Consider the following 25,002-nt stretch of genomic DNA (forward strand, 5'->3'; position numbering starts at 1 on the left):
GTTGTGTCTCCCAGTGACCATGGCTGCTCTTGACCAGTGAGGAGTTGTTGTGTCTCTCAGTGACCGTGGCTGCTCCTGCCCAGTGGGGATGTGTGTCTCCCAATGACCGTGGCTGCTCTTGACCAGTGGGGAGTTGTTGTGTCTCTCAGTGACCGTGGCTGCTCTTGACCAGTGGGGAGTTGTTGTGTCTCTCAGTGACCGTGGTGGCTCTTGACCACTGGGGAGTTGTGTCTCGCAGTGACGGTGTTTGCTCTTGACCAGTGGGGAGTTGTTGTGTCTCCCAGTGACCGTGGCTGCTCTTGACCAGTGGGGAGTTGTTGTGTCTCCCAGTGACCGTGGTTGCTCTTGACCAGTGGGGAGTTGTGTCTCCCAGTGACCGTGGTTGCTCTTGACCAGTGGGGTGTTGTGTCTCCCAGTGACCGTGGCTGCTCTTGACCAGTGTGGAGTTGTTGTGTCTCCCAGTGACCGTGGCTGCTCTTGACCAGTGGGGAGTTGTGTCTCCCAGTGACCGTGGCTGCTCTTGACCAGTGGGGAGTTGTGTCTCCCAGTGACCGTGGCTGCTCTTGACCAGTGGGGAGTTGTTGTGTCTCTCAGTGACCGTGGCTGCTCTTGACCAGTGGGGAGTTGTGTCTCCCAGTGACCGTGGCTGCTCTTGACCAGTGGGGAGTTGTTGTGTCTCTCAGTGACCGTGGCTGCTCCTGACCAGTGGGGAGGTGTGTCTCCCAGTGACCGTGGCTGCTCTTGACCAGTGGGGAGTTGTGTCTCCCAGTGACCGTGGCTGCTCTTGACCAGTGGGGAGTTGTTGTGTCTCCCAGTGACCGTGGATGCTCTTGACCACTGGGGAGTTGTTGTGTCTCCCAGTGACTGTGGCTGCTCTTGACCAGTGGGGAGTTGTGTCTCCCAGTGACCGTGGCTGCTCTTGACTAGTGGGGAGTTGTTGTGTCTCTCAGTGACCGTGGCTGCTCTTGACCAGTGGGGAGTTGTGTCTCCCAGTGACCGTGGCTGCTCTTGACCAGTGGGGAGTTGTTGTGTCTCTCAGTGACCGTGGCTGCTCCTGACCAATGGGGAGGTGTGTCTCCCAGTGACCGTGGCTGCTCTTGACCAGTGGGGAGTTGTGTCTCCCAGTGACCGTGGCTGCTCTTGACCAGTGGGGAGTTGTTGTGTCTCCCAGTGACCGTGGTTGCTCCTGACCAGTGGGGAGGTGTTGTGTCTCTCAGTGACCGTGGCTGCTCTTGACCAGTGGGGAGGTGTTGTGTCACCCAGTGACAGTGGCTGCTCTTGACCAGTGGGGAGTTGTGTCTCCCAGTGACCGTAGCTGCTCTTGTCCAGTGGGGAGTTGTTGTGTCTCCCAGTGACCGTGGCTGCTCTTGACCAGTGGGGAGTTGTTGTGTCTCCCAGTGACCGTGGCTGCTCTTGTCCAGTGGGGAGTTGTTGTGTCTCCCAGTGACCGTGGCTGCTCTTGACCAGTGGGGAGTTGTGTCTCCCAGTGACCGTGGCTGCTCTTGACCAGTGGGGAGGTGTTGTGTCTCTCAGTGACCGTGGCTTCTCTTGACCAGTGGGGAGTTGTTGTGTCTCTCAGTGACCGTGGCTGCTCTTGTCCAGTGGGGAGTTGTTGTGTCTCCCAGTGACCGTGGCTGCGCTTGACCAGTGGGGAGTTGTTGTGTCTCCCAGTGACCGTGGCTGCTCTTGACCACTGGGGAGTTGTTGTGTCTCCCAGTGACCGTGGCTGCTCTTGACCAGTGGGGAGTTGTTGTGTCTCTCAGTGACCGTGGCTGCTCTTGACCTGTGGGGAGGTGTTGTGTCTCCCAGTGACCGTGGCTGCTCTTGACCAGTGGGGAGTTGTGTCTCCCAGTGACCGTGGCTGCTCTTGACCAGTGGGGAGTTGTTGTGTCTCTCAGTGACCGTGGCTGCTCCTGACCAGTGGGGATTTGTGTCTCGCAGTGACCGTGGCTGCTCTTGACCAGTGGGGAGTTGTTGTGTCTCTCAGTGACCGTGGCTGCTCTTGACCAGTGGGGAGGTGTGTCTCCCAGTGACCGTGGCTGCTCTTGACCAGTGGGGAGTTGTTGTGTCTCCCAGTGACCGTGGGTGCTCTTGACCAGTGGGGAGTTGTTGTGTCTCTCAGTGACCGTGGTTGCTCTTGACCAGTGGGCAGTTGTGTCTCGCAGTGACGGTGTTTGCTCTTGACCAGTGGGGAGTTGTTGTGTCTCCCAGTGACCGTGGCTGCTCTTGACCAGTGGGGAATTGTTGTGTCTCCCAGTGACCGTGGTTGCTCTTGACCAGTGGGGAGTTGTATCTCCCAGTGACCGTGGTTGCTCTTGACCAGTGGGGTGTTGTGTCTCCCAGTGACCGTGGCTGCTCTTGACCAGTGGGGAGTTGTTGTGTCTCCCAGTGACCGTGGCTGCTCCTGACCAGTGGGGAGTTGTTGTGTCTCCCAGTGACCGTGGCTGCTCTTGACCAGTGGGGAGTTGTGTCTCCCAGTGACCGTGGCTGCTCTTGACCAGTGGGGAGTTGTTGTGTCTCCCAGTGACCGTGGCTGCTCTTGACCAGTGGGGAGGAGTTGTGTCTCTCAGTGACCGTGGCTTCTCTTGACCAGTGGGGAGTTGTGTCTCCCAGTGACCGTGGCTGCTCTTGACCAGTGGGGAGGTGTTGTGTCTCCCAGTAACAGTGGCTGCTCTTGACCAGTGGGGAGTTGTGTCTCCCAGTGACCGTGGTTGCTCTTGACCAGTGGGGAGTTGTGTCTCCCAGTGACCGTGGCTGCTCTTGACCAGTGGGGAGGTGTTGTGTCTCCCATTGACAGTGGCTGCTCTTGACCAGTGGGGAGTTGCTGTGTCTCTCAGTGACCGTGGTTGCTCTTGACCAGTGGGGAGTTGTTGTGTCTCTCAGTGACCGTGGTTGCTCTTGACCAGTGGGGAGGAGTTGTGTCTCTCAGTGACCGTGGCTGCTCTTGACCAGTGGGGAGTTGTGTCTCCCAGTGACCGTGGCTGCTCTTGACCAGTGGGGAGGTGTTGTGTCTCCCAGTGACAGTGGCTGCTCTTGACCAGTGGGGAGTTGTGTCTCCCAGTGACCGTGGCTGCTCTTGACCAGTCGGGAGCTGTTGTGTCTCCCAGTGACCGTGGCTGCTCTTGACCAGTGGGGAGTTGTGTCTCCCAGTGACCGTGGCTGCTCTTGATCAGTGGGGAATTTTGTCTCCCTGTGACCGTGCCTTCCTGTCCACAGCTGCGCAAGAGGCTTGGTTGGAGACCCACGCTGGAGAATGAGGAGCACACATGTAGACCAGCCCCAGAGAGCAAGGATCATGCGTGTGGTTCATCCCCAGAGAGAGAGGAACACACGTGTACCACAGCCCCGGAGAGTGAGGAACACGCGTGTACTGCAGCCCCCGAGAGTGAGGGATATCTGTGTCTAACGACCATGGAAAGGGGGGAACACACATGGAGACCGATCCCAGGGGGATGCAGATTAGCGACGGAGAGTGAGGGATGTGTGCGGAGGCCAAGCGGGGAGAAGGATGGACAGGCATGTGGACCGAGCCCCAACAGCCAAGAGCAGGACTGTAAAGGTAAGTGGGCTTGCTCCATTGTCGCTAGGGATCTGGTCTCCGCCATGGACCCTGCACCCGGAGGTGGCTGGGGATCTGTCACCCCAGCAGCTCAGCACATGGCCCACCATTCGATCCCTTCCCCCATTGATTCTCTGACATGTCTCTCCTCCACTGCCTGCTGTCAGCAGTTCATATGACACAGAAACAGGCCTGTCAGTCCATCGAGTATGTGCCCACCCTCAATCCCTTTTCATACCCCCACATTCCATCTAAACTCCTACACTCCATGACAGATTTCACCACACACATTCACACAGACACTCACACAGACACTCACACAGACACTCACACAGACACTCACACAGACATTCACACAGACACTCACACAGACACTCACACAGACACTCACACAGACACTCACACAGACACTCACACAGACACTCACACAGACACTCACACAGACATTCACACAGACACTCACACAGACACTCACATAGACACTCACACAGACACTCACACAGACATTCACACAGACACTCACACAGACACTCACACAGACACTCACACAGAAACACACTCACACAGACACTCACACAGACATTCACACAGACACTCACACAGACATTCACACAGACACTCACACAGACACTCACACAGACACTCACACAGACACTCACACAGACATTCACACAGACACTCACACAGACACTCACACAGACACTCACACAGAAACACACTCACACACTCACACAGACACTCACACAGACACTCACACAGACACTCACACAGAAACACACTCACACAGACACTCACACAGACACTCACACAGACATTCACACAGACACTCACACAGACACTCACACAGAAACACACTCACACAGACACTCACACAGAAACACACACACACAGACACACACACAGACACACTCACACAGACACACACACACTGACGCACTCACACAGACATTCACACAGACACTCACACAGACACTCACACAGAAACACACACACACAGACACACACACAGACACACTCACACAAACACACACACACAGACACACACACAGACACACACACAGACACACTCACACAGACACACTCACACAGACACACACACACACTGACGCACTCACACACACAGACACACACAGTCACACAGATGCACACACAGACACAGACATACTCACACACACACACTCACACTCACACACACAGGCACAGACAGACACACACACACAGACACATTCACACAAGCACAATCACACACATTCTCTCTCGCATTCACTCTCACTCACGCACACAGACTGACACACACACTCAGAGATGCACACAGTCACACTCACTCACACAGAGACAGACACACATTATCATGCTGACACTCGGTCACACACACTCGCACACTCTCACAGGCACTCACACACAGACAGAAACACAAACATCAGATAGACACGCACGTGCACAAACATTCACACCCACACGTACGCAGGCACATGCACACTTGCTGACACGCGTGTAGCCACATACAAACACACGCACCGGAACATACACACTGACATGGGAGAAGACAGAACGGCCGACCGGACGGGAACGGTAGATCCCCAGCTCACTGGTTTGGGTCTGCCTCGAAGGATCAGTGGATCTTGTTTTGATTAACAGCATCTAGAGTGTTCCAGGACTGGTGGGCTCTGCCGGGGGGGTTAACAGCATCTATAGTGTTCTAGGACCGGTGGGGGGGGGGTTAACAGCATCTGCAGTGTTCTAGGACCGGTGGGGGGGGTTAACAGCATCTAGAATGTTCCAGGATCGGTGGGGGGTTAACAGCATCTAGAGTGTTCCAGGACCGGTGGGGGGTTAACAGCATCTAGAGTGTTCCAGGACCGGTGGGCTCTGCCGGTGGGGGGTTAACAGCATCTAGAGTGTTCCAGGACCGGTGGGCTCTGCCGGTGGGGAGTTAACAGCATCTAGAGTGTTCCAGGTCCCGGGGGGGCGGGTTAAGAGCATCTAGAGTGTTCCATGACCGGTGGGCTCTGCCGGAGGGGTTAACAGCATCTAGAGTGTTCCAGGACTGGTGGGGTCAGCCGGGGGGGTTAACAGCATCTAGAGTGTTCCAGGACCGGTAGGGGGGTTAACAGCATCTAGAGAGTTCCATGACCGGTGGGCTCTGCCGGAGGGGTTAACAGCATCTAGAGTGTTCCAGGACCGGTGGGGGGTTAACAGCATCTAGAGTGTTCCAGGCCCGGTGGGGGGGGTTAACAGCATCGAGAGTGTTCCAGGACCGGTGAGGGGGTTAACAGCATCTAGAGTGTTCCAGGACCGGTGGGCTCTGCCAGGGGGGTTAACAGCATCGAGAGAGTTCCAGGACCGGTGGGGGTTTAACAGCATCTGGAGTGTTCCAGGACCGGTGGGCTCTGCCTGAGGGGTTAACAGCATCTAGAGAGTTCCAGGACCGGTGGGGGGTTAACAGCGTCTAGAGTGTTCCAGGACCGGTGGGCTCTGCCCCCGGGGTTAACAGCATCTAGAGTGTTCCAGGACCGGTGTCCTCTGCCGGTGGGGTTAACAGCATCTAGAGTGTTCCAGGACTGGTGGGGGTGTTAACAGCATCTAGAGTGTTCCAGGACCGGTGTCCTCTGCCGGTGGGGTTAACAGCATCTAGAGTGTTCCAGGCCCGGTGGGGGTGTTAACAGCATCTAGAGAGTTCCAGGACCGGTGTCCTCTGCCGGAGGGGTTAACAGCAACTAGAGTGTTCCAGGCCCGGTGGGGGGGTTAACAGCATCTGGAGTGTTCCAGGACCGGTGGGCTCTGCCAGGGGGGGGTTAACAGCATCTAGAGTGTTCCAGGACCGGTGGGCTCTGCCCGGGGGTTTAACAGCATCTAGAGTGTTCCAGGACCGGTGGGCTCTGCCCGGGGGGTTAACAGCATCTAGAGAGTTCCAGGACCGGTGGGGGGTTAACAGCATCTAGAGTGTTCCAGGACCGGTGGGCTCTGCTGGGGGGGGGGTTAACAGCATCTAGAGTGTTCCATGACCGCTGGGCTCTGCCGGAGGGGTTAACAGCATCTAGAGTGTTCCTGGACCGGTGGGGGGTAAACAGCATCTAGAGTGTTCCAGGCCCGGTGGGGGGGGGGGGGTTAACAGCATCGAGAGTGTTCCAGGACCGGTGGGGGGTAAACAGCATCTAGAGTGTTCCAGGCCCAGTGGGGGGTAAACAGCATCTAGTGTTCCAGGACCAGTGGGTGGGGGGGTTAACAGCATCTAGAGTGTTCCATGACCGGTGGGCTCTGCCCGGGGGGTTAACAGCATCTAGAGAGTTCCAGGACCGGTGGGGGGTTAACAGCATCTAGAGTGTTCCAGGACCGGTGGGGGGCGTAACAGCATCTAGAGTATTCCAGGACCGGTGGGATCTGCCGGTGCGGGGTTAACAGCATCTAGAATGTTCCAGGACCGGTGGCCTGTGCCGGGGGGGGTTAACAGCATCTAGAATGTTCCAGGACCGGTGGCCTGTGCCGGGGGGGGTTAACAGCATCTAGAGTGTTCCAGGACCGGTGGGCTCTGCCAGGGGGGTTAACAGCATCTAGAGAGTTCCAGGACCGGTGGGGGGTTAACAGCATCTAGAGAGTTCCAGGACCGGTGGGGGGTTAACAGCATCTAGAGAGTTCCAGGACCGGTGGGCTCTGCCGAGGGTGGGTTAACAGCACCTAGAGAGTTCCAGGACCGGTGGACTCTGCCGGGGGTGGGTTAACAGCATCTAGAGAGTTCCAGGACCGGTGGGGGATTAACAGCATCTAGAGAGTTCCAGGACCGGTGGGGGGTTAACAGCATCTAGAGAGTTCCAGGACCAGTGGGCTCTGCCGGGGGTGGGTTAACAGCATCTAGAGAGTTCCAGGACCGGTGGGCTCTGCCGGTGGGGGGTTAACAGCATCTAGAGTGTTCCAGGACCGGTGGGCTCTGCCAGGGGTGGGGGTTAACAGCATCTAGAGTGTTTCTGGACCGGTGGGGGGTTAACAGCATCTGGAGTGTTCCAGGACCGGTGGGGGTTTAACAGCATCTAGAGTGTTCCAGGACCGGTGGGGGCGTGGGGGTTAACAGCATCTAGAGTGTTCCAGGACCGGTGGGGGTTTAACAGCATCTAGAGTGTTCTAGGACTAGTGGGGGCGTGGGGGTTAACAGCATCTCGAGTGTTCCAGGCCTGGTGGGGTGGTTAACTTCATCTCGAGTGTTCCAGGACTGGTGGGGATGTTAACAGCATCTAGTGTGTTCCAGGACCGGTGGGGTTTAACAGCATCTGGAGTGTTCCAGGACCGGTGGGCTCTGCCGGGTGGGTTAACAGCATCTAGAGTATTCCAGGACCAGTGGGCTCTGCCTGGGGGGTTAACAGCATCTAGAGTGTTCCAGGACCGGTGGGCTCTGCCAGGGGTGGGGGTTAACAGCATCTAGAGTGTTTCTGGACCGGTGGGGGGTTAACAGCATCTGGAGTGTTCCAGGACCGGTGGGGGTTTAACAGCATCTAGAGTGTTCCAGGACCGGTGGGGGCGTGGGGGTTAACAGCATCTAGAGTGTTCCAGGACCGGTGGGGGTTTAACAGCATCTAGAGTGTTCCAGGACTGGTGGGGGCGTGGGGGTTAACAGCATCTCGAGTGTTCCAGGCCTGGTGGGGTGGTTAACTTCATCTCGAGTGTTCCAGGACTGGTGGGGGTGTTAACAGCATCTAGTGTGTTCCAGGACCGGTGGGGTTTAACAGCATCTGGAGTGTTCCAGGACCGGTGGGCTCTGCCTGGGGGTTTAACAGCATCTAGAGTGTTCCAGGACCGGTGGGGGCGTGGGGGTTAACTTCATCTCGAGTGTTCCAGGACTGGTGGGGGGGTTAACAGCATCTAGAGTGTTCCAGGACCGGTGGGCTCTGCCGGGGGGGTTAACAGCATCTAGAGTATTCCAGGACCAGTGGGCTCTGCCTGGGGGGTTAACAGCATCTAGAGTGTTCCAGGACCGGTGGGGGGTTAACAGCACCTAGAGTGTTCCAGGACCGGTGTCCTCTGCCGGTGGGGTTAACAGCAGCTAGAGTGTTCCAGGACCGGTGGGCTCTGCCAGGGGGGTTAACAGCATCTAGAGTGTTCCAGGACCGGTGGGGGTTTAACAGCATCTAGAGTGTTCCAGGACCGGTGGGGGCGTGGGGGTTAACAGCATCTAGGGTGTTCCAGGACCGGTGGGGGTTTAACAGCATCTAGAGTGTTCCAGGACCGGTGGGGGGTTAACAGCACCTAGAGTGTTCCAGGACCGGTGGGCTCTGCCAGGGGGGTTAACAGCATCTAGAGTGTTCCAGGACCGGTGGGGGTTTAACAGCATCTAGAGTGTTCCAGGACCGGTGGGGGGTTAACAGCATCTAGAGTGTTCCAGGACCGGTGGGGGTTTAACAGCATCTAGAGTGTTTCTGGACCGGTGGGGGGTTAACAGCATCTGGAGTGTTCCAGGACCGGTGGGGGCGTGGGGGTTAACAGCATCTCGAGTGTTCCAGGACCGGTGGGGGTTTAACAGCATCTAGAGTGTTCCAGGACTGGTGGGGGTGTGGGGGTTAACAGCATCTCGAGTGTTCCAGGCCTGGTGGGGGGGTTAACTTCATCTCGAGTGTTCCAGGACTGGTGGGGGTGTTAACAGCATCTAGTGTGTTCCAGGACCGGTGGGGTTTAACAGCATCTGGAGTGTTCCAGGGCTGGTGGGCTCTGCCGGTGGGGGGTTAACAGCGTCTAGAGTGTTCCAGGACCGGTGGGCTCTGCCGGGGGGTTAACAGCATCTAGAGTGTTCCAGGACCAGTGGGCTCTGCCAGGGGGGTTAACAGCATTTAGAGTGTTCCAGGACCAGTGGGCTCTGCCAGGGGGGTTAACAGCATTTAGAGTGTTCCAGGACCGGTGGGGGGTTAACAGCATCTAGAGTGTTCCAGGACCGGTGGGCTCTGCCGGGGGGGTTAACAGCATCTAGAGTGTTCCAGGACCAGTGGGCTCTGCCAGGGGGGTTAACAGCATTTAGAGTGTTCCAGGACCGGTGGGGGTTTAACAGCGTCTAGAGTGTTCCAGGACCGGTGGGGGCGTGGGGGTTAACTTCATCTCGAGTGTTCCAGGACTGGTGGGGGTGTTAACACCATCTAGAGTGTTCCAGGACCGGTGGGGTTTAACAGCATCTGGAGAGTTCCAGGGCTGGTGGGCTCTGCCGGTGGGGGGTTAACAGCGTCTAGAGTGTTCCAGGACCGGTGGGCTCTGCCGGGGGGTTAACAGCATCTAGAGTGTTCCAGGACCAGTGGGCTCTGCCAGGGGGGTTAACAGCATTTAGAGTGTTCCAGGACCAGTGGGCTCTGCCAGGGGGGTTAACAGCATTTAGAGTGTTCCAGGACCGGTGGGGGTTTAACAGCATCTAGAGTGTTCCAGGACCGGTGGGCTCTGCCGGGGGGGTTAACAGCATCTAGAGTGTTCCAGGACCAGTGGGCTCTGCCAGGGGGGTTAACAGCATTTAGAGTGTTCCAGGACCGGTGGGGGTTTAACAGCGTCTAGAGTGTTCCAGGACCGGTGGGGGGGGGGGGGGGGTTCAACAGCATCTGGAGAGTTCCAGGACCGGTGGGCTCTGCCTGTGGGGGATTAACAGCATCTAGACTGTTCCAGGACTGGTGTGCTCTGCCGGTGGAGGTGTGGGGGTTAACAGCATCTAGAGTGTTCCAGGACCGGTGGGCTCTGCCAGGGGGGTTAACAGCATCTAGAGTGTTCCAGGACCGGTGGGCTGTGCTGCGGGGGTTAACAGCATCTAGAGTGTTCCAGGACCGGTGGGGGGTTAACAGCATCTAGAGTGTTCCAGGACTGGTGGGCTCTGCCGGTGGGGGGTTAACAGCATCGAGAGTGTTCCAGGACCGGTGGGCTCTGCCCAGGGGGGTTAACAGCATCTAGAGTGTTCCAGGACCGGTGGGCTCTGCCGGTGGGGGGTTAACAGCATCTAGAATGTTCCAGGACTGGTGGGCTCTGCCGGTGGGGGGGTGGGGGTTAACAGCATCTCGAGTGTTCCAGGACCGGTGGGCTCTGCCGGGGGGGTTAACAGCATCTAGAGTGTTCCAGGACCGGTGGGGGGTTAACAGCATCCAGAGTGTTCCAGGTCCGGTGGGGGGTTAACAGCATCTGGAGAGTTCCAAGACCGGTGGGGTGTTAACAGCATCTAGAGTGTACCAGGACCAGTGGGGGGGTTAACAGCATCTAGAGTGTTCCAGGACCAGTGGGGGGTTAACAGCATCTAGAGTGTTCCAGGACCAATCGGGGGGTTAACAGCATCTAGAGTGTTCCAGGACCTGTGTGGTCTGCCGGGGATTAACGGCATCATTGACAGAGCTGGAAACTTTTTAGTTTAATGTCGTTTGTCTTGTGATTGTGTTAGTCACTGGTTTGTATATATTTGTAGCACTGAATTTGTAATAAAGATACTTTGTTGGGAAAAAATTCCTGATTAGTTGGGCAGATGATAGATTCCTGACCACAGAGTCAGCCGGCAGAATTCCGTTCAAACGGGCAATTACAGACTGTGCCGTTTTCTCCCTCCTGCAGTGGCTGAGACGGCGGAGCCCGTTGCGAGGACCGGCCGCCGCGACTGTCAGCGTCTGCTCACCCTCCTGGGGGTGCCGTACATTGAGGTATGTCTGCATGGGGAGCAGAGGAGAGGCAGCTGTGACAAGGCACGGTGAGGGCAGGGAACTGACTGCTGTTTTACAAGTTCTGTACAAGAAGTTGGTTAGGAATGAATTGGAGAATTTTGTGCAGTTTTGCTCACCTACCTACAGGAAAGATGTAAGCAAGGGTAAAGGAGTAGTGAGTAAATTTACAAGGAGTGTTTTGGAAATTGCTGACTTTAGTTAAAGGAAAAAATTCAATAGGCAAGGTCTTTATTCCCTAGATTGTCAACGATTGAGAGGAGATTTGATAGAGGGATGCAAAATTATGAGACACCGTCCCCTCACACACCCCACACTGTCCCCTCACACACCCCACACCGTCCGTCACACACTCCACACCGTCCCATCACACACCCCACACCGTCCCCTGACACAACCCACACACCCTACACCGTCCATCACACACCCCACACCGTCCCCTGAAACACCCCAGACCGTCCGTCACACACTCCACACTGTCCCCTCACACACCCCACACCGTCCCCTGACACAACCCACACCGTCCCCTGAAACACCCCAGACCGTCCGTCACACACTCCACACTGTCCCCTCACACACCCCACACCGTCCGTCACACACCCCACACCGTCCGTCACACACCCCACACCGTCCCCTGACACAACCCACACCGTTCCCTGACACACCCCACACCGTCCCCTGACACACCCCACACCGTCCCCTGACACAACCCACACCGTCCCCTCACACACCCCACACCGTCCGTCACACACCCCACACCGTCCGTCACACACCCCACACCGTCCCCTGACACAACCCACACCGTTCCCTGACACACCCCACACCGTCCCCTGACACACCCCACACCGTCCCCTGACACACCCCACACCGTCCCCTGACACAACCCACACCGTCCCCTGACACACCCCACACCGTCCCCTGACACACCCCACACCGTCCATCACACACCCCACACCGTCCCCTGACACACCCCACACCGTCCCCTCACACACCCCACACCGTCCGTCACACACCCCACACCGTCCGTCACAAACCCCACACCATTCCCTGACACACCCCACACCGTCCCCTGTCACACCCCACACCGTCCCCTCACATACCCCACACCGTCCCCTCACACACCCCACACCGTCCCCTGACACAACCCACACCGTTCCCTGACACACCCCACACCGTCCCCTGACACACCCCACACCGTCCATCACACACCCCACACCGTTCCCTGACACACCCCACACCGTCCCCTCACACACCCCACACTGTCCGTCACACACCCCACACCGTCTGTCACAAACCCCACACCGTCTGTCACACACCCCACACCGTACCCTCACACACCCCACACCGTCCGTCACACACCCCACACCGTACCCCTCACACACCCCCACCGTCCGTCACACACCCCACACCGTCCCCTCACACACCCCACACCGTCCCCTCACACACCCCCACCGTCCGTCACACACCCCATATCGTCCCCTCACACACCCCCACCGTCCGTCACACACCCCACACCGTCCCTTCACACACCCCACACCGTCCCCTCACACACCCCCACCGTCCGTCACACACCCCACACCGTCCGTCACACACCCCACACCGTCCGTCACACACCCCACACCGTCCCCTCACACACCCCACACCGTCCCCTCACACACCCCCACCGTCCGTCACACACCCCACACCGTCCGTCACACACACCACATCGTCACCTCACACACCCCACACCGTCCGTCACACACACCCAATACCGTCCGTCACACACCCCACACCGTCTGTCACACACCCCACACCGTCTGTCACACACCCCACACCGTCCGTCACACACCCCACACCGTCCCCTCACACACACCACATCGTCACCTCACACACCCCACACCGTCCGTCACACACCCCACACCGTCCCCTCACACACTCCACACCGTACCCTCACACACCCCACACCGTCCGTCACACACCCCACACCGTCTGTCACACACCCCACACCGTACCCTCACACACCTCACACCGTCCGTCACACACCCCACACCGTCCCCTCACACACACCACATCGTCACCTCACACACCCCACACCGTCCGTCACACACCCCACACCGTCCGTCACACACCCCACACCGTCTGTCACACACCCCACACCGTACCCTCACACACCCCACACCGTCCGTCACACACCCCACACCGTCTGTCACACACCCCACACCGTACCCTCACACACCCCACACCGTCCGTCACACACCCCACACCGTCCCCTCACACACACCACATCGTCACCTCACACACCCCACACCGTCCGTCACACACCCCACACCGTCTGTCACACACCCCACACTGTACCCTCACACACCCCACACCGTCCGTCACACACCCCACACCGTCTGTCACACACACCCCCACCGTCCGTCACACACCCCACACCGTCCGTCACACACACCCAATACCGTCCGTCACACACCCCACACCGTCTGTCACACACCCCACACCGTCCGTCACACACACCACATCGTCACCTCACACACCCCACACCGTCCATCACACACACCCAATACCGTCCGTCACACACCCCACACCGTCCGTCACACACACTCCCCACACCGTCTGTCACACACCCCACACCGTACCCTCACACACCCCCACCGTCCATCACACACCCCACACCGTCCCCTCATACACCCCACACCATCCGTCACACACACCCAATACCGTCCGTCACACACCCCACACCGTCCCCTCACACACCCCACACCGTCCCCTCATACACCCCACACCGTCCGTCACACACACCCAATACCGTCCGTCACACACCCCACACCGTCCCCTCACACACCCCACACCGTCCCCTCATACACCCCACACCGTCTGTCACACACACCCAATACCGTCCGTCACACACCCCACACCGTCCCCTCACACACCCCACACCGTCCCCTCACACACCCCACACCCTCCGTTACACATCCCACACCGTCCGTCACACACACCACACCGTCCGTCACACATCCCACACCGTCCATCACACACCCCACACCGTCCGTCACACACAAACCCCACATCGTCCGTCACACACCCCACACCGCCCCCTCACACAAACCCCACACCGTCCGTCACACACCCCACTCCGTCCCCTGACACACCCCACACCGTCCGTCACACACACCCCACACCGTCCGTCACACACCCCACACCGTCCGTCACACACCCCACACCGTCTGTCACACACCCCACACCGTCCCCTCACACACCCCACACCGTCCCCTCACACACCCCACACCGTTCCCTGACACAACCCACACCCTCCGTCACACACCCCACACCGTCCCCTCACACACTCCACACCGTCCGTCACACATCCCACACCATCCTAACCCTAACCCTAACCCTAACCCCACACCACATTCTTTAAGTCTTTATCTTAGCACATACCAAGTAGGAATCAAGTTGAACTCTTTCCTTGCCCTGGGACATCCCCCCCCTCAGGCTCCAGCTGAGTCAGAGGCCACGTGTGCGGCGCTGGTCCCCTCACACACCCCATACCGTCCCTAACCCCGGGACATCCCCCCCCTCAGGCTCCAGCTGAGTCAGAGGCCACGTGTGCGGCGCTGGTCCCCTCACACACCCCATACCGTCCCTAACCCCGGGACATCCCCCCCCTCAGGCTCCAGCTGAGGCAGAGGCCACGTGTGCGGCGCTGGTCCCCTCACACACCCCATACCGTCCCTAACCCCGGGACATCCCCCCCCTCAGGCTCCAGCTGAGTCAGAGGCCACGTGTGCGGCGCTGGTCCCCTCACACACCCCATACCGTCCCTAACCCCGGGACATCCCCCCCCTCAGGCTCCAGCTGAGTCAGAGGCCACGTGTGCGGCGCTGGTCCCCTCACACACCCCATACTGTCCCTAACCCCGGGACATCCCCCCCCTCAGGCTCCAGCTGAGTCAGAGGCCACGTGTGCGGCGCTGGTCCCCTCACACACCCCATACTGTCCCTAACCCCGGGACATCCCCCCCCTCAGGCTCCAGCTGAGGCAGAGGCCACGTGTGCGGCGCTGGTCCCCTCACACACCCCATACCCTCCGTTACACATCCCACACCGTCCCCTCACACACCCCACACCGTCCCCTCACACACCCCACACCCTCCGTTACACATCCCACACCGTCCGTCACACACACCACACCGTCCGTCACACATCCCACACCGTCCATCACACACCCCACACCGTCCGTCACACACCCCACACCGTCCCCTGACACAACCCACACCGTTCCCTGACACACCCCACACCGTCCCCTGACACACCCCACACCGTCCCCTGACACAACCCACACCGTCCCCTCACACACCCCACACCGTCCGTCACACACCCCACACCGTCCGTCACACACCCCACACCGTCCCCTGACACAACCCACACCGTTCCCTGACACACCCCACACCGTCCCCTGACACACCCCACACCGTCCCCTGACACACCCCACACCGTCCCCTGACACAACCCACACCGTCCCCTGACACACCCCACACCGTCCCCTGACACACCCCACACCGTCCCCTGACACACCCCACACCGTCCATCACACACCCCACACCGTCCCCTGACACACCCCACACCGTCCCCTCACACACCCCACACCGTCCGTCACACACCCCACACCGTCCGTCACAAACCCCACACCATTCCCTGACACACCCCACACCGTCCCCTGTCACACCCCACACCGTCCCCTGTCACACCCCACACCGTCCCCTCACATACCCCACACCGTCCCCTCACACACCCCACACCGTCCCCTGACACAACCCACACCGTCCCCTGACACACCCCACACCGTCCCCTGACACACCCCACACCGTCCATCACACACCCCACACCGTTCCCTGACACACCCCACACCGTCCCCTCACACACCCCACACTGTCCGTCACACACCCCACACCGTCTGTCACAAACCCCACACCGTCTGTCACACACCCCACACCGTACCCTCACACACCCCACACCGTCCGTCACACACCCCACACCGTACCCCTCACACACCCCCACCGTCCGTCACACACCCCACACCGTCCCCTCACACACCCCACACCGTCCCCTCACACACCCCCACCGTCCGTCACACACCCCATATCGTCCCCTCACACACCCCCACCGTCCGTCACACACCCCACACCGTCCCTTCACACACCCCACACCGTCCCCTCACACACCCCCACCGTCCGTCACACACCCCACACCGTCCGTCACACACCCCACACCGTCCGTCACACACCCCACACCGTCCCCTCACACACCCCACACCGTCCCCTCACACACCCCCACCGTCCGTCACACACCCCACACCGTCCGTCACACACACCACATCGTCACCTCACACACCCCACACCGTCCGTCACACACACCCAATACCGTCCGTCACACACCCCACACCGTCTGTCACACACCCCACACCGTCCGTCACACACCCCACACCGTCCCCTCACACACACCACATCGTCACCTCACACACCCCACACCGTCCGTCACACACCCCACACCGTCCCCTCACACACTCCACACCGTACCCTCACACACCCCACACCGTCCGTCACACACCCCACACCGTCTGTCACACACCCCACACCGTACCCTCACACACCCCACACCGTCCGTCACACACCCCACACCGTCCCCTCACACACACCACATCGTCACCTCACACACCCCACACCGTCCGTCACACACCCCACACCGTCCGTCACACACCCCACACCGTCTGTCACACACCCCACACCGTACCCTCACACACCCCACACCGTCCGTCACACACCCCACACCGTCTGTCACACACCCCACACCGTACCCTCACACACCCCACACCGTCCGTCACACACCCCACACCGTCCCCTCACACACACCACATCGTCACCTCACACACCCCACACCGTCCGTCACACACCCCACACCGTCTGTCACACACCCCACACTGTACCCTCACACACCCCACACCGTCCGTCACACACCCCACACCGTCTGTCACACACACCCCCACCGTCCGTCACACACCCCACACCGTCCGTCACACACACCCAATACCGTCCGTCACACACCCCACACCGTCTGTCACACACCCCACACCGTCCGTCACACACACCACATCGTCACCTCACACACCCCACACCGTCCATCACACACACCCAATACCGTCCGTCACACACCCCACACCGTCCGTCACACACACTCCCCACACCGTCTGTCACACACCCCACACCGTACCCTCACACACCCCCACCGTCCATCACACACCCCACACCGTCCCCTCATACACCCCACACCATCCGTCACACACACCCAATACCGTCCGTCACACACCCCACACCGTCCCCTCACACACCCCACACCGTCCCCTCATACACCCCACACCGTCCGTCACACACACCCAATACCGTCCGTCACACACCCCACACCGTCCCCTCACACACCCCACACCGTCCCCTCATACACCCCACACCGTCCGTCACACACACCCAATACCGTCCGTCACACACCCCACACCGTCCCCTCACACACCCCACACCGTCCCCTCACACACCCCACACCCTCCGTTACACATCCCACACCGTCCGTCACACACACCACACCGTCCGTCACACATCCCACACCGTCCATCACACACCCCACACCGTCCGTCACACACAAACCCCACATCGTCCGTCACACACCCCACACCGCCCCCTCACACAAACCCCACACCGTCCGTCACACACCCCACTCCGTCCCCTGACACACCCCACACCGTCCGTCACACACACCCCACACCGTCCGTCACACACCCCACACCGTCCGTCACACACCCCACACCGTCCGTCACACACCCCACACCGTCCCCTCACACACCCCACACCGTCCCCTCACACACCCCACACCGTTCCCTGACACAACCCACACCCTCCGTCACACACCCCACACCGTCCCCTCACACACTCCACACCGTCCGTCACACATCCCACACCATCCTAACCCTAACCCTAACCCTAACCCCACACCACATTCTTTAAGTCTTTATCTTAGCACATACCAAGTAGGAATCAAGTTGAACTCTTTCCTTGCCCTGGGACATCCCCCCCCTCAGGCTCCAGCTGAGTCAGAGGCCACGTGTGCGGCGCTGGTCCCCTCACACACCCCATACCGTCCCTAACCCCGGGACATCCCCCCCCTCAGGCTCCAGCTGAGTCAGAGGCCACGTGTGCGGCGCTGGTCCCCTCACACACCCCATACCGTCCCTAACCCCGGGACATCCCCCCCCCTCAGGCTCCAGCTGAGTCAGAGGCCACGTGTGCGGCGCTGGTCCCCTCACACACCCCATACCGTCCCTAACCCCGGGACATCCCCCCCCTCAGGCTCCAGCTGAGGCAGAGGCCACGTGTGCGGCGCTGGTCCCCTCACACACCCCATACCGTCCCTAACCCCGGGACATCCCCCCCCTCAGGCTCCAGCTGAGTCAGAGGCCACGTGTGCGGCGCTGGTCCCCTCACACACCCCATACCGTCCCTAACCCCGGGACATCCCCCCCCTCAGGCTCCAGCTGAGTCAGAGGCCACGTGTGCGGCGCTGGTCCCCTCACACACCCCATACTGTCCCTAACCCCGGGACATCCCCCCCCTCAGGCTCCAGCTGAGTCAGAGGCCACGTGTGCGGCGCTGGTCCCCTCACACACCCCATACTGTCCCTAACCCCGGGACATCCCCCCCCTCAGGCTCCAGCTGAGGCAGAGGCCACGTGTGCGGCGCTGGTCCCCTCACACACCCCATACTGTCCCTAACCCCGGGACATCCCCCCCCTCAGGCTCCAGCTGAGTCAGAGGCCACGTGTGCGGCGCTGGTCACCTCACACACCCCATACCGTCCCTAACCCCGGGACATCCCCCCCCTCAGGCTCCAGCTGAGGCAGAGGCCACGTGTGCGGCGCTGGTCACCTCACACCGTCCCCTCACACACCCCATACCGTCCCTAACCCCGGGACATCCCCCCCCTCAGGCTCCAGCTGAGGCAGAGGCCACGTGTGCGGCGCTGGTCCCCTCACACACCCCATACCGTCCCTAACCCCGGGACATCCCCCCCCTCAGGCTCCAGCTGAGGCAGAGGCCACGTGTGCGGCGCTGGTCCCCTCACACACCCCATACCGTCCCTAACCACGGGACATCCCCCCCCTCAGGCTCCAGCTGAGGCAGAGGCCACGTGTGCGGCGCTGGTCCCCTCACACACCCCATACCGTCCCTAACCACGGGACATCCCCCCCCTCAGGCTCCAGCTGAGGCAGAGGCCACGTGTGCGGCGCTGGTCCCCTCACACACCCCATACCGTCCCTAACCCCGGGACATCCCCCCCCTCAGGCTCCAGCTGAGGCAGAGGCCACGTGTGCGGCGCTGGTCCCCTCACACACCCCATACCGTCCCTAACCCCGGGACATCCCCCCCCTCAGGCTCCAGCTGAGGCAGAGGCCACGTGTGCGGCGCTGGTCAAGTCCGGGAAGGTCCACTGCACGGCCACGGAGGACATGGACGCCCTGCCCTTCGGATGCACCCGACTCGTCCGCAACGTCAGCGCCAAGAAGGACGCGTGAGTCTTCCAACAGTTGTCATTCGGGATTTGGTGGCGTGGGGGGTGGTGGACATTCTGACCTCTGACCCCTGGAGTGTGTGATGGGACGGTGTGGAGGGAGTTTCACTCTGTGTCTGACCCCGGGAGTGTGTGATGGGACGGTGTGGAGGGAGATTCACTCTGTGTCTGACCCCGGGAGTGTGTGATGGGATGGTGTGGAGGGAGCTTCACTCTGTGTCTGACCCCGGGAGTGTGTGATGGGACGGTGTGGAGGGAGATTCACTCTGTGTCTGACCCCGGGAGTGTGTGATGGGACGGTGTGGAGGGAGCTTCACTCTGTGTCTGACCCCGGGAGTGTGTGATGGGACGGTGTGGAGGGAGATTCACTCTGTGTCTGACACTGGGAGTGTGTGATGGGACGGTGTGGAGGGAGATTCACTCTGTGTCTGACCCCGGGAGTGTGTGATGGGACAGTGTAGAGGGAGATTCACTCTGAGTCTGACCCCGGGAGTGTGTGATGGGACGGTGTGGAGGGAGCTTCACTCTGTGTCTGACCCCGGGAGTGTGTGATGGGACGGTGTGGAGGGAGCTTCACTCTGTGTCTGACCCCGGGAGTGTGTGATGGGACGGTGTGGAGGGAGTTTCACCCTGTGCCTGACCCCGTGAGTGTGTGATGGGACGGTGTGGAGGGAGATTCACTCTGTGTCTGACTCCAGGAGTGTGTGATGGGACGGTGTGGAGGGAGTTTCACTCTGTGTCTGACCCCGGGAGTGTGTGATGGGACGGTGTGGAGGGAGTTTCACTCTGTGTCTGACCCCGGGAGTGTGTGATGGGACGGTGTGGAGGGAGATTCACTGTGTGTCTGACCCCGGGAGTGTGTGATGGGACGGTGTGCAGGGAGATTCACTGTGTGTCTGACCCCGGGAGTGTGTGATGGGACGGTGTGGAGGGAGATTCACTGTGTGTCTGACCCCGGGAGTGTGTGATGGGACGGTGTGGAGGGAGCTTCACTCTGTGTCTGACCCCGGGAGTGTGTGATGGGACGGTGTGGAGGGAGATTCACTCTGTGTCTGACCCCGGGAGTGTGTGATGGGACGGTGTGGAGGGAGATTCACTGTGTGTCTGACCCCGGGAGTGTGTGATGGGACGGTGTGGAGGGAGTTTCACTCTGTGTCTGACCCCAGGAGTGTGTGATGGGACGGTGTGTGGAAGATTCACTCTGTGTCTGACCCCGGGAGTGTGTGATGGACGGTGTGAAGGGAGTTTCACTGTGTCTGACCCCGGGAGTGTGTGATGGGACGGTGTGTGGAAGATTCACTCTGTGTCTGACCCCGGGAGTGTGTGATGGACGGTGTGGAGGGAGCTTCACTCTGTGTCTGACCCCGGGAGTGTGTGATGGGACGGTGTGGAGGGAGCTTCACTCTGTGTCTGACCCCGGGAGTGTGTGATGGGACGGTGTGGAGGGAGTTTCACCCTGTGCCTGACCCCGTGAGTGTGTGATGGGACGGTGTGGAGGGAGATTCACTCTGTGTCTGACTCCAGGAGTGTGTGATGGGACGGTGTGGAGGGAGTTTCACTCTGTGTCTGACCCCGGGAGTGTGTGATGGGACGGTGTGGAGGGAGTTTCACTCTGTGTCTGACCCCGGGAGTGTGTGATGGGACGGTGTGGAGGGAGATTCACTGTGTGTCTGACCCCGGGAGTGTGTGATGGGACGGTGTGCAGGGAGATTCACTGTGTGTCTGACCCCGGGAGTGTGTGATGGGACGGTGTGGAGGGAGATTCACTGTGTGTCTGACCCCGGGAGAGTGTGATGGGACGGTGTGGAGGGAGCTTCACTCTGTGTCTGACCCCGGGAGTGTGTGATGGGACGGTGTGGAGGGAGATTCACTCTGTGTCTGACCCCGGGAGTGTGTGATGGGACGGTGTGGAGGGAGATTCACTGTGTGTCTGACCCCGGGAGTGTGTGATGGGACGGTGTGGAGGGAGTTTCACTCTGTGTCTGACCCCAGGAGTGTGTGATGGGACGGTGTGTGGAAGATTCACTCTGTGTCTGACCCCGGGAGTGTGTGATGGACGGTGTGAAGGGAGTTTCACTGTGTCTGACCCCGGGAGTGTGTGATGGGACGGTGTGTGGAAGATTCACTCTGTGTCTGACCCCGGGAGTGTGTGATGGACGGTGTGAAGGGAGTTTCACTGTGTCTGACCCCGGGAGTGTGTGATGGGACGGTGTGTGGAAGATTCACTCTGTGTCTGACCCCGGGAGTGTGTGATGGACGGTGTGAAGGGAGTTTCACTGTGTCTGACCCCGGGAGTGTGTGATGGGACGGTGTGTGGAAGGGGGTGGTTTGAGGAGATGAAGGGAAGTAAGGGGAGGCAAGCAAAATGGGAGGTGTGGGATTTGGGGAGGGGTTGGGTCTGGTGGGATAATGCTGACAGGTCTGGTCTCTCTCACCCTACCCTCTCCCCTTGCCCAGGAGGGTGGAGGAATTTTCCTTGCCGGACATCCTGAAGGCACTGAACCTGACACAGGAGCAGGTGGGTGAAATGAGTGAGCCACCCCTAACCCCCACCCTGAGGATTGACATGGAATAAATAACCTTTACCTCAGATGATAAAATAAGTCAAAGTCAGCGGGGTTTCTGTTAAGGGAAATCTTGCCTGACAAATCTGTTCGAGTTCTTCGAGGAAGCAACAAGCAGGGTGGACAAAGGAGAGGCAGTGGAGTCATTTACTTGGATTTTCAGAAGGCGTTTGATAAGGTGCCACACATGAGGCTGCTTAACAAGATACAGTGGAATGGTGTTACAGAAAGACACTGGCGTAGACAGAGGAATGGCTGACAGGCAGGAGGCAGTAAGTGGGAATAAAAGGGGTTTTTTTCTGTTTGGCTGCCAGTGACTAGTGCTGTTCCTGAGGGGTCAGTATTGGGACCACTACTTTTCACATTGTTTGTCTATACTTAGATACTGGAATTGATGGCTTTGTGGCAAACCTGTGGTCTTATGGAGTCAAAGTTCAGTTCAAAGTTTGCGGATGATACAGATGTGGAGAGGTAGGTTGTGCTGCGATTCCAGCAGGACTTAGACAAATTGGAAGAATGGGCAAAAAGTGGCAGATGGAATGCAGTGTTGGGAAATGTATGATAATACATTTTAGTAAAGGGAACAATAGTGCGGACTATTATCTAAATGGGGAAAAGATTCAAACATAGCCGAGGAGACTTCATGCAAGATTCCCAGAAGGTTAATTTATAGGTCAAGTCTGTGGTAAAGAAGACAAATGCAATGTTGGCATTTATTTCAAGGGGAATAGAATATAAAAACAAGGAGACAATGCTGAGGCTTTATATGACTCTAGTCAGGCTGCACTGGGAGTATTGTCATCATTTTTAGGCCCCATATCTCAGAAAGGATGTGTTGTCATTGGAGAAAGTCCAGAGGAGGTTCACAGGGATGATTCTGGGAGTGAAGGGGTTAACGTATCAGGCGTGTTGGCAGCTTTGGGCCTGTACTCACTGGAATTTAGAAGGATGCGGGGCATCTCATTGAAACCTACCAGATGTTGAAAGGACTAGATAGGGTGGATGTGGAGAGGATGTTTCCTGTGGTGGGGGTATCCAGAACTAGATGGCACAGCCTCAAATTTGACTGGCAACCTTTAGAACAGAGATAAAAGGGATTTCTTTTTAGCCAGAGAGTAGTGAATCTGTGGAATGCTCTGTCACAGACTGCGCTGGGGTCCAAGTCCGTGGGTATATTTAAGGCAGAAGTTGATCGTTTCCTGATCAGTTATGGCATCAAGCAATATGGCAAGGTGTATGGGGTTGAGTGGGATCCGGGATCAGCCATGATGGAATGGCAGAGCAGACTCGATGGGCAGAATGGCCTTACGGTGGAAGGATGTCGAGGCTTTGGAGAGGGTGCAGGAAAGGTTCCCCAGGATGTAGCTCGAATTAGAGGGTATGTGCTGTAATGAGAGGCCGGACAAACTTGGGTTGTTTTTCCAGAATGGCAGAGGCTGTGGGGAGGATTCTCAGATTATGAGAGAAATAGACAGACATCTGGAACATGTGTAATCCTGGGCAGCATGTGTTTAAGATTATGTCAAAGGAGATGTGAGGGGCGTGGTGGGTGATCGGAGTGTGTTGCCTGGGGTGGTACAATAGAACCGGCTGTTGGTTTATCATCATCTCGTGTTCCGAGATAGAGTGAACAAATTGTCCCGCAAGCTTCACGCTGATCGATCAGATCACTCCACAGTGCGCGGAGGCAGAATGAAGTGTTACACCTGCACACTAGATGCAGTGAAGAGAGCAGGAGGCTCAGTGAAATAGATAGTGCCGTTAGGAAGCCATTTCATAACCTGATGACCGTGTCCTTTGGCCTTGTGGTTTGTCCACTCAGGCGTTTGTATCTACTGCCCGATCGGAGGAAAGAGAACAGAGAACGGCAAGGTGGGTGGGGTCTACTACCAGTGAGAACCACAGACTCTGTAGGTGCTTAAGGGGCTGTTAGAGAGACACATTTTTGTGTTGGGAATGGAGGGTTTTGGACTGTGTAGGGAATGGAGGGTCATGGACATTGTGTAAGGAATGGAGGGACATGGACGTTGTGTAAGGAATGGAGGGACATGGACGTTGTGTAGGGAATGGAGGGTCATGGACATTGTGTAAGGAATGGAGGGACATGGACTGTGTAGGGAATGGAGGGTTTTGGACTGTGTAGGGAATGGAGGGTTTTGGACTGTGTAGGGAATGGAGGGTCATGGACGTTGTGTAGGGAACGGAGGGTCATGGACGTTGTGTAGGGAACGGGGGGTAATGGACATTGTGTAGATAATGGAGGGTTATGGACGTCGTGTAGGGAACGGAGGGTCATGGACGTTGTGTAGGGAACGGAGGGTAATGGACATTGTGTAGATAATGGAGGGTTATGGACGTCGTGTAGGGAATGGCGGATAATGGACTGTGTAGGGAATGGAGGGTTTTGGACTGTGTAGGCAATGGAGGATAATGGACATTGTGTCGGGAATGGAGGGTCATGGACATTGTGTAGGGAATGGAGGTTCATGGACGTTGTGTAGGGATTGGAGGGTCATGGACGTTGTGTAGGGAATGGAGGATTATGGACTGTGTAGGGAATGGAGGGACATGGACATCGTGTAGGGAATGGAGGGACATGGACATCGTGTAGGGAATGGAGGTTCATGGACGTCGTGT

The 25,002-nt window shown here is 58.6% G+C and overlaps 1 protein-coding gene across 5 annotated transcripts in view; it reads left to right on the forward strand.

Moving 5' to 3' along the window:
* The window catches only part of LOC132395249 (probable flap endonuclease 1 homolog), a 64,119-nt gene that overhangs the window by 20,800 nt on the left and 18,317 nt on the right, over positions 1 to 25,002 (forward strand). For all 5 annotated transcript variants that reach the window (XM_059971564.1, XM_059971565.1, XM_059971566.1 and 2 more), the window contains 4 exons: positions 3,217 to 3,559; positions 11,108 to 11,193; positions 19,665 to 19,801; positions 22,259 to 22,319. In XM_059971564.1, the coding sequence (XP_059827547.1) occupies positions 3,217 to 3,559; positions 11,108 to 11,193; positions 19,665 to 19,801; positions 22,259 to 22,319 (627 nt within the window). The remainder of the gene's footprint in view (positions 1 to 3,216; positions 3,560 to 11,107; positions 11,194 to 19,664; positions 19,802 to 22,258; positions 22,320 to 25,002) is intronic.

The sequence above is a fragment of the Hypanus sabinus genome, chromosome 6 (genome assembly GCF_030144855.1).
Source record: "Hypanus sabinus isolate sHypSab1 chromosome 6, sHypSab1.hap1, whole genome shotgun sequence".
NCBI lineage: Eukaryota > Metazoa > Chordata > Chondrichthyes > Myliobatiformes > Dasyatidae > Hypanus > Hypanus sabinus.